Source organism: Molossus molossus, unplaced genomic scaffold (assembly GCF_014108415.1).
Source record: "Molossus molossus isolate mMolMol1 unplaced genomic scaffold, mMolMol1.p scaffold_m16_p_14, whole genome shotgun sequence".
Classification (NCBI taxonomy): domain Eukaryota; kingdom Metazoa; phylum Chordata; class Mammalia; order Chiroptera; family Molossidae; genus Molossus; species Molossus molossus.
This window is the reverse complement of record NW_023425349.1, coordinates 2,946,837-2,957,130: the sequence shown is the minus strand read 5'-3', so window position 1 is coordinate 2,957,130 and position 10,294 is coordinate 2,946,837. Positions and strand designations below refer to the sequence as shown.

Sequence of the window (10,294 nt, the reverse complement as noted above, 5' to 3'; positions counted from 1 at the left end):
ACAGGGCCCACTCCCGCCTCCCCGTGTCTACTCTTCTGGTCCTCGTTCACCCTGTTTACCGTGACTTGAGCAATAAAGCCTGGTGGTAGTTTGTATGCTCGCCCACACTCTGCCTTGAGTGGCAGGGATGCCCTACCCCCACCCGGTGAGCAGGGGCCGCTGGCCCTGGGAAGGGCTGTGGTTTCCTCGGGCACGGCTGTGCTGCCTGCCTGGGGTCCCACAGCCAGGAAGGCCCAGCAGGCAGGGACTCCAAGGCCGGCCGCCCTCACAGGCCATCCGCCTCTGCCTCACTGTGGACAGTGCGGGGCCATACGGGGGCCACTGGGACAGCAGGCCCGGGCAAACCTTGCTGAAAATGTGGGTCTAGCCTGGCTGTTGGGGGCTCCCCCACCGGAACTCCTTCCCCTGCAGGGTCACTGCCCAATTTCTTTATTTCTATAAATAGGGGGCACACGGTGTGCAGATGGGCGCACTCGAGGGCCCCATGTCCAGATGTCGAGCTGGTGCACGAGTTAGTGTTTGTGCCGGGTCCTGTGCCCTGGCCTGTGGGAGTCCGGGGTGTTGCCATGGTGTCCGCAAGTCCTCAGGTGCGGATCTCTGCCTTCCTCCCTGTAGCCAAGATGCTGATGGCGGCCCGCTGACCGGAGCCACTCAGCTGCTCCAGCCCTGCCTGTCATCGCAGCCCCGTGGCGGGCGTCCTCCATGCATGAGTAAGCAGCAAGGCCTGGGGTTGCCTGGCACGGCCTTGTCCCCAGAGCCCGGGCACGTGCTCCCCTGGGCGCTTGGCTGCCTCTGCGGGTCTTGGCTGATGTGAGCGGCACCGCAGGCTGCTGCGCCGGGCCGAGCTGGACGCTGCTGCCAGGGCCAGGGGGCGTGCTCTGGGAGGCCTGGCGTGCTTCTGGCCCCGCTGTCTGGCTGATGGCAGGTTGCTGCTGCCTGCTGGACTCGGGGTGCAGGTTGGTGGCCAACATGGAGGCCTGTCCGCCAGTGGCTTGGCCCCTCCCCGGCAGGGTCCCTGGCCTAGCGCAGGAAGGACCTCCTGCCGGTCCGGAAGAAGGACTCAATCTGCTCCAGTGACCGGCCTTTGGTCTCAGGCACGCAGCAGCCGGTGAACACCAGGTTCACCAAGCAGATGGCGGCGAAGAAGAAGAAGGGCACCTGGAGGCCGAAGGCGTTCTGGGGGTGGAGAGGAGGTGCTGGATCACATGGGGGCCAATGAGCTTCCTGGGCCCTGCTGGCGTTAGCCAGCCTTGGGGCGCCTAGAAGTCTGTGCCCAGCCCTCCTCTGGTGCGGGCCCTGGGGTCTCCTTCCTGCCCGGAGGGCTCCACTCGGAGCCGGCCCTGGCCTGGGCCGTCTGCCTCAGCCACCGCTCGGGCCCCCCCACGTGCCTATCTTCCGTTTCAGCTGTCCCGTGTCCCTGCCTGCAGGAAGCCTGTCCTCATAGCCTGGGAGCTTGTGCCTGCCCTTCTGGCCACTGCCATGCCTGCCCGCCCCATGCCCATCGGCCCTGCTGGGGCTGTGCACACCTGCCTTCCAGCCACCTGACCCACTCCGGGCCCCAGCTCGCCTGGCCCCGGGAGGCACCGCCAGAGCTGCCCAGCACATCCTGCCCGGGAGCTGGGAGCTGGGAGCTGGGAGCTGGGAGCTGGGAGCTGGGAGCTGGGAGCTGGGGCTCTGACTGCACTGGCTTCAGGGCCTGCTGGGCTTGGAACCCAGAGGGGCTAAGGCAGGTGGGAGCTATGTGGTGTGGGGCACCATGTGCGGGCTGGCCAGGGGGCACACTGCTAAAACCCAACTGCCCAGGCAGGCCTGCTGCCCTGGAGGGAGACAGTGGGAATGGGTGGGGCTTCCTGGCCGGGAGGTCAGCTGACTTCTCAGAACGGTTCCCAGCTGCTTGTCAGTTGCAGTGAAGGAAGGAGCCTTTGTCGCGTTGGCCTGAGTGTGAGGGGGGCATGCGCTAATCTCTAGGTGACGTGATGGAGAAGCCCTCAGCACAGCCCTGGCAGAGGCCGGAGGCCTGGGGTCCCCAGCACTCACCACCACCAACAGGAAGGACTTGGTGAGGGCGAAGGCGGTGAGCCAGCTGACCAGCACGCAGAGACCCGAGGCCACGCCGCGGGCCTGCAGGGGCAGGATCTCAGACATGAGGAGCCAGGTGATGGGCCCCCAGCCCATGGCATAGCCTGCTCAGAGAGAGGGCAGCTCAGGCCCCACTGCCTCCCTGAGCTGCGGGGACCCCTCCTCAGCCATCCCTGACCACCCAGCATAGCAGTGCCCCACCCCCGACACAGCCGCAGGGGAGCCCCTCCCTCCTGCCAGGAGCCTCCTCCCCACCCTGCGGAGTCTGCCACACCCACCCATGATGAAGAGCATGGTGGCCAGCAGGGGCACCAGGGTGAGGTAGCTGGTGGGTGTGGCCAGGGGCTGCTCTGTGCCCCCCAGGGGCACACTCTCGAGACCCATGGTGCTGTTGGGGGTCAGAGGCTTGGGCCCGAAGTGGACATACAGCCCCAGTGTCAGGTTGGCAGCGAACATGATGGCAGCTGTGGACAGACAGGTGGCCCGCAGGGCCGGGACGCTTTCAGTCAGCTGCTCCTTGGAAGCCCCCTCCACAGAGCCACCCGTGTGGCCCAGTTCTCATCCAGACCCCATCACACTGCCTGTGACTGGTCGCTTCCATTAAGGGGCAGGCGCCCCCTCCAGCTGTGCTTGGCTTCCGTCACGCCCGCCATGCCGTGACAGTGGCGTTCCCGCACAGGAGCCCCCGCAGACCTTTCTGGAGCAGCTGGCGTGTGCCAGGCCCTGCTCCGGGTGCAGGGGAGGCAGAGGCCACCAGGGCAGGTCTGACTCAAGCCTCCTGGAGCCCCCGCCACACGGCACCCACCTCGAATGGCACAACCCACGGCAGCTGCTGAAGGAGGGGGTGGAACTCACCCGAGACGAAGAGCAGAGCCTTGCGGCCGGCCAGGTCCATGGCGAGGGCCGCGATCATCACCGACAGGAGCCTCACGGCCCCCACAATGGCTGCGTCATCCTGGGGGGGCTGCAGGGAATGAAGCCACTGGGGCTCAGCGCCCCGGCCCGCTGCCATCCCCCCAAGGCTCTGCAAGGTGCTCAGGCCCCAAGCATTGCGCTGCTGACCTACTATGTGCCAGGCACCTTCTCTGGTCGCCCGCCCCGGCCTGCAGGGCCTCTTGGGCAGGGGCGTAGCTGCCATGCCCACCCCTGAGCTGAGGATCCGCGCGTGACAACACTGGACGTTGCTGTCACTGACCTTCAGATGTCACCTCCCTCTGAGCCAAGACGGGCAATGAAGCCTCAAGCCTGAAGCCTCCACTCTGCAGAGGAGGCCTGGAGGGCACGTGACCACCCTCAGCAGGAGGCAGAGGCTCTGTCCACGGCCCCAAGGTCTGCATTTCTGTAGGACTGGTTTTCTCTGCAGTCCTGCCCACTGCCCTTTAAAACACGCGAGCTTTCCTTGCACACGTCCCCGGGCGAACAGGAGCGCGGCAGGGAAACAGCCCCCAGCCCTGGGGGTCTCCCCCAGCACAGAGCCGGCTGGGTGGGGCGCGGCCGAGGGGGGCGGCAGGCGGCGGGCTCACCAGCAGGACAGCCGTGCTGTTGAATATGGGCTGCAGGTACACGAGGATGGGCGTGATGCCCGTCAGCTGCTGCAGGAAGCGCATGGCCACGGCGATGGCGACGGGGCGGTACATGTGGGGGTCCCGGGCCTCGGCCCACGACATGCGGCTGCTCTAGAGACAAGGCAGCGGCTGAGGGGGCTGGGCCAGCCCCTCCAGCAGGTACCACCTGCCCTGAACTGCATGGAGCTGGGCAGAGACTCCCTCCTCGCTCCAGGAGACAACGCAGGGCAGGGGACAGGCCAGATGGCCCCTGCCCAAACCCCAGGCTCCGGCTTAGTGTGGGCCAAGGCGGACTCTTGTCTGTCAGTGCCTGGGTCCCTGGGCATGCCCCACGGAGCGTGTGCTCTGGGTCAGGTGCCGCGCATCTGGAGGTGGGAATACCGAGACCTCAGCTTTCCGGGGAAGGCCAGCACGGGTGTCAGGGTGCCCTGACATCAGGAAGGCCTGGTGACGCCCTGGGCAGCGGCTGCGGGCTGCGCGCGCCCCCTCCGCACCTGTCTCTGGACGTTGTCCTGGATCTGCTGAAACTCCAGGCGGATGTCGGCATTGGCCCCGCGCAGCCAGGCCAGTGCCCGCAGGGCCTCCTCGTCCCTGCCCCGGGACAGCAGGAAGCGTGGCGAGTTGGGCATGAAGCTGAGCAGCAGGGTCATGATGACCACGGGCCCCTCCCCGGCCACAGCCAGCCAGCGCCACGGCAGCAGGAGGCCTGAGGGGAGCGGGGAGGAGCTGGGGTTGGGGCTGGACCCAGAGCCCCTCCCGCTGGGCCTCTGAACAACCTCATCTGCCCTCTAGGGCGAGTCCCAGGTCCACTTCCCACCCTGGTCACCCCGAGACGCTGCGCTCGGACCCCTTTTCTAAGTGGACTTCCCACCGAAGCCTGCTCGATGGAGACATTCCGTTGTCAATAGACACTTGAAAGGCTGCTGGCCCGGAGCAGCCCTCACTGCCCAGGTAGGCGGGGCCTCGTGACCAGCCGAGGCAGGCAGTCGCCTGGAGGCGCACTGTGCAGAGTGGGGCTGGGAGCCGGGTGTCCTGCCTCCCAGCCTGGAGCTCACCGGGGGCACATTCCTTCCCTTTCTACCATGTCTGCTCAGGGCACCCTGACACCCCAGCCTGCACCCAGGAGGTGCTCAGTGCTGGTCTTACCAAGGGCGTAGAGAGAGAGGGATCCGAACACGGCCATGAGCTGGGGCGTGGCCCCCAGAGCCCCTCGAATGTCTGGGGTAGCAATCTCAGACACGTACACCTGTGAGACACATCCCCCCACCCCGGCGTCTGTTGAGGACACAGGGCCTGGCCATGATGGCAGAGGCGGCCCCCGTGGTCCTTGGGAAGAGGGAAGTGGGGGTGTTGGGTGGGTTTCTGGTCCCCATCAGGACTCATCTCATGACCTCCCTTGGGTCTGTTTCCCTGACTCAAGTGGGCAGAAGCACCAGATCTGAAATGGGAAGTGTGAGCCTAGGAATTGGGCGGCCCAAAGGCACCCAGACTCTGCCCCCCAAGCCCCCGGGGGAACTCGCCCCCTGCTGGGCTGGCCCCAGCCCCTGGTCAGTATGTGGGGAGTGATGGGTAAGACTTAGGTGCCAGGGAGGGGACAGGGCAGGGACTTCCCTTTCCTCCGGGTTGCTCAATGTGGACTTTCTCCAATTGAGTAACATGTATGACTGTCAGAAAATAAGTTTGGAAGTTTGGGGAATCCGAGTGGGGAGCAGCTGGGGACAGGGGGACACGTGTCGCTGAAATGAGCTGCACTGGTGGGGTGAGCTGAGGTTCCCCAGCAAACCTCTCCAGTGACTGGTGGACTTGGGGGCCGGGAGCCCTGTCTGACGGCGCTCAGCACACTGAGGCGCGGGGCCCTGGGCGGGAGCCTTACCGGGATGCAGGCCGCCGTGAGCCCGCCGGCGAAGCCCGTCAGCAGCCGCCCCAGCAGCAGCATCCACAGCCCACGGGCGCTCGCCATGAGCGCGTAGCCGGCCACCGAGGGCACAGCCGAGAACATGAGGCTCAGCTTCCGGCCCAGGAGGTCGTTGAGGACCATGGCACTGAGGCCCCCAGCTGCAGCACCCAAGGTGAACACCGACTGTGGAGAATGGGGGCAGAGCAGACATGTCTGGGCACCCAGCACCCCGCCTCCCCACCAGAGCCTAGAGACAGCTGCCTTTCCAGCCTGGCTCTGGGAACCTAGGACTCAGACCCCAAATGGTAGTGAGCCCCTCATCTCCAGAGGGATACAAGCAGCATGTGGACAACCATTTGCTAGGGATGCCACAACAGGAAGTCCTGCCCTGGGGAGGAGGTGGGGCCACGTGCCACAGCGGTTCTGCCCAGCTGACATTTCAATGCCTACCATTGTAATATAGAAGATAGGAGCGTTCTAGGATTTGAAGCCCCCGGGGATTGTAAGAGTTGGGGGTTCTTGGATTCCCCGTACAGTATAGTGAGTAGGCTCCAGTCAGTGAATTGGGCACATCGCTTAGTCTGCCGAGCCTCAGTTTCATCAGTTGTATTATGGGGAGTGGTGGCAGCCACCTCAGGGTGTGGTCCTGAAGTCAACCAGCTCTCATGTAAAGTGCCCAGCATGCACCTGGCACACAGTACGCGCTCAGCGCTCAGCGGGCACATTCTCTTAGCTAATATGTTGCCACTGTACATTTGAGGCTACTGAGATTGTCGTCCTAGAATCTTGGGGTTTCATGGGCTCTGCTCTTCCTTTCTCTCTGTCCTGTACCAGCCGGGGCCTCTGTCCACGGGCACCTGCTGTCCTGGACCCCCACTGCCCGGGGAGGTGTCTGCTCTGCGGGGACAGCCCAGCTCGGGGTCTGGCGGGTCTGGGGAACCCTCAGCCCCACCTGGTGGAGACCTTAAGGGACGCCTCCCCAGCTGCTCCTTCCCACGCCTTCTCCACCAGCTTCACTTCCTCCTTTCATTTCAGAGACTCCATTGGGCTCACTCCCCTCCTCCACCGCCAGCCTTGAGCGTGTGGGGAAGTGCAGACCAGGGCCCTGGAGGGGCTCTAAGGCTGGTGTTAGGGGGGTCCCTAGCTGGGGACAGAGCTCAGTGGGTCCCTGCACCCCCTGCCCTGCCCCTATTAGCTTAAAGAATGGCCCTTACCCCAAACCAGGATGCCTGAGTTTTGGTCAGACTCAGGTTTGGGTCCAAGGAGTACTCCAGGGCCGGGATGACCGGGGACGTGTAGACCAGGGCATAGCCGAAGCTGAAATTGCCCAGCACGGCAGCAAAGGTAGCCAGGAACACCCTCTTGTGCTGTCTTGCTCTGGTGGCATGGGGGTGGGGGCAGAGAGACCAGGTCTTTGAGTTACTCCCCTCTACCCCAATCTGCTGCCTGTCCTGAGTCCAATGGCTGTCCGCTCAGACCAGCCTTGGGGAGGGCTGGGCCAGGGCTATTCAGATCGGGGTCTGAATGACCGCTCCCTGGGGACAATCCCACAGCCCACGGCTGTGGCTGAGACACGCAGGGTTTCTGCTCCCCGCTTTGCCACCCCAGGCTTGCTGTGTGACCTCAGGCCCTTAGCCCTCTCTGGTCCTCAGTCTCCCTGTCTATGCCAGTTGGGGACGGGGAAGGGGGACACACAACCAGCTCCTTAAATAGAACTAGCCTCTCTGGGGCAGGAGGGGGCCCGATGGGCCCGTGGTGGCCACTCCCAGATCATCAGAGGAGGCCCAAGGCAGAAACCGGCCCCCACCTGCAGCCCCCACGCCCAGCAACTCTCACCCGACCCGCGTCCTCTCGCCCGGCGACGGCGACGGGGCCGGACTCTCGGGGAAGGTGTCATAGTCCGGGCCCTCGGCTCCCAGCAGGGGCTCCTGCATGGCCGGCCTCTGCTGTCACCTGTGTCGCGGAGGGGCCCGGACAGCGTCTGGCCGCAGCGGTCTGAGCATCCGGCCCAGCCCCAGCTCCGCCCCCGGCCGCGATTGGCTGCGAGGCGGCCCCGCGGAGTCGGCGCCGGCCAATGGGCGTCTGCGAGCGGCGCGGATGCTCGGGCGCGGGTGCGGCGCTGGACCAGGGCTGCGGGCTGCGGGCTGCGGGCTGCGGGCTGCGGGCTGCGGGCTGCGGGTGCCGGGGCGGGGCGGCCGGGCCTCGCCTCTTGCGCCCCCGGAGGCCCCGAGGATGGGAGCCCGCACCCGAGGGAAGCGGCTGGACCTTCGTGCGGGGCCTGGAGGCAGCGTCCCTGCCCACTCCTCCGGGTCCAGCCCGGGTCCAGCCCGGGGGCGCAGACTGCGCCCCACCCTGGGGCTCGGCTCTTTCCTGCACCCGGAAACTGAAGCCCAGCGAGGCGAAGCAACTGGCCAGGGGCACACAGCGAGCCGGCGGCCCCTTCCCGAGGGAGGCCCCAGCGCCGCCTTGCGCCCGGCCCCTCCCTGCCCCACGCCGAGTCACCGCGCCACGCGGCTCCCTTTCCTCCGTGACGCGGTGAAATCAGGCCGACGAGCCCCCAGGACAGCAGGGGTCTGTGGGGTGAAGGCAGAGGAGGGAGGGGGTGCCGGCTCCAGTGGGCCAGACTGGTCTTTTCCCGTTTCTGGTCTCCACTGGTTGCAGAAATAACTTGGGCTTGTTTCTAAGCATCCAGGCAGTAACCCGAAATGTAAACTTAAGTAAAGCAGAAGTGGAAATTTTCCTTGAAAACCACCCTCCAAAAGCACCACCACGACTAGTTTCAGGGCTTTCTTTGGGCTTTTCAGAGGGAGAGCTGGGTCCCACCTTATCCTGCATGGATGGGCCACAACATGTCTTTTAAAACTTGTCCATTGTCCCCTCGCCCTCTTACAGAAACAAAATAAAATAAAATAAAATAAAATAAAATAAAATAAAATAAAATAAAATAAAATAAAATAAAATAAAATTTGTCCATTGTTGAACATTTGGGTTGCTTCCAGATTTTCACTATCAAAATAGGTTAAAAAAAATTTTTTTTTCTTTATTGATTTTAGAGAGAGGAAGGGAGAGGGAGCGGTAGAAACATCGATGAGAGAGAACATCGATTGGCTGCCTCCTGCATGCCCCCCACTGGGGATCGGGCCCATAACTACACTGGTCAACGCTCAGCCACTGAGCCACACCACACCAGCCGGGTTAGTAAAATGTTTTTTAAAGGTTTGCATAAGTCCCTTTTATTATCAAAGAAGTACAACCATAGTGAGAGAAAACAGAGGCATCTAAATCCTGACAGCCTGCTGGCATTTAGTGCCTTTTGCCCACGAGTTTCAGGGACAGGGACTCACATAGGAAGTGCTCTTTGTCTGGCTTCATCCATGTCATTTTTCAGGGGCTCGTTCCCTTTTTGTTGCTGTGGAGGGGTGCACCACAGAGCCCACCCACCCTTTGATGGGCAGTGGGGCTGTCTCCAGTTTGGGGCTGAAAGAATAAACCTGGTTGACTCTCCATGTAGACAGCTCATGTTCATGGCTCCTGAAGGTTCTTCAGTAGATGAACCTGGATTTGCTCATACATTTTTTTTTTTTTTTTTTGTCGTGGCATTAAGGCTGTTTGCAGACATTTTTGCTCTTAAAATGAGCAATGCAAAGAACATCTCTGACCTTCAGCAAAGATCATTTCCATGGTCCCCAGGCCTCTTTGAACCCTCCCATTGGTGGGCGGTGCCTTCTTTCCTGACCACCCACATCTGTCTGCTCTGCAGGACTACTTGTTGTAACCCACCCAGTTAACAACAGGAAAGGAGCAAAGGGAAGGCCAATATTACAGGCACATGATTTGGGTGGCTTTGCCAGGAAGCTGCAGTTTAACACTCCCCAGGGAGACACTGGTCTGTTCCCCACCACCGCCCCCAGGCAGATGGCTGGGGGAAGGGACTGACTGGACAGGGGGAGAATAGACACGCGCCCAGCAAAGTTGCAGTGAATTAGAGAAGGTGCCTGCCTGTCAGTCACACCTGGGAACAGGTCACTGCGTTGGCCAGAGTAGGCACGGCCACTGCCAGGGCAGGAAGGTTTGAGATATTTAATCCCTTAAACAAAGGAGTTGGTGCTCTTGCCTGTTGGCTCCTGGCTTGTGGGTCTCTCAGGCGCCTGCGTTCACCCAGGCGGCTCACAGCCATGTGGACGCCCACGATGGTCTAATGGACTGCAGCCAGCCTGGTGCTGTACTGGACCCAGTTCCAACATGGAACGGAAACTCTGGACACTGGCTTTGCTTCTAGCTCTACCGGATCCCCAGCTGCACCTCTTCCAGGACTGGATGAAGGGACTCTGGAAACCCAGGGATGTGATTCCACACAAATGAAAATCACTCATCCCCCTCTGCAAGGCTCAGAAAGGTCTTTCTCTCAAGATATAAAGACCCGACCCTCAGCACTGAGTGGGGAAAGGGACACCCCACTTCCACCGATAACACTAGGACCTGGCTTCTGGGGGAACAGGGTGTGTATAACGCTCCTTCCCTCGCCCCACCTGTACTTGGCACAGAAGGGCACATAGGGGGGGCTAGAAGCTCCTTGCCAATCTGAATTCAGAGCCCTGCCTATTTCTTTTTTATTTAGAAAAATATATTTTTTCTTTATTGATTTCAGAGAGAGAGAAAGGGAGAGAGAGATAGAGACATCGATGAGAGAGAACATCAGTTAGCCGCCTCCTGCATGCCCCCCACTGGGGATTTGGCCCACAACCTGGGCATG

General features: G+C 62.3%; 1 protein-coding gene across 2 annotated transcripts; it reads right to left on the bottom strand.

Annotated features, from left to right (window-relative positions):
* On the bottom strand, positions 1-7,503 carry SLC2A6 (solute carrier family 2 member 6). 2 transcript variants are annotated; one of them, XM_036260406.1, is made up of 10 exons: positions 7,378-7,503; positions 6,756-6,918; positions 5,518-5,724; positions 4,791-4,890; positions 4,139-4,350; positions 3,603-3,755; positions 2,935-3,043; positions 2,358-2,543; positions 2,038-2,183; positions 1-1,176 (listed from the first exon to the last, which is right to left on the bottom strand). In XM_036260406.1, the coding sequence occupies exons 1-10, from the start codon at positions 7,473-7,475 to the stop codon at positions 1,021-1,023; spliced, it is 1,530 nt and encodes a 509-aa protein (XP_036116299.1). In that variant the 5' UTR covers positions 7,476-7,503; the 3' UTR covers positions 1-1,020. The 2 variants fall into 2 exon arrangements, with proteins under 2 accessions (XP_036116299.1, XP_036116298.1); XM_036260405.1 differs by lacking the exon at positions 1-1,176 and having other exon boundaries at positions 1,657-2,183.
* Positions 7,504-10,294: the final 2,791 nt, after the last annotated feature.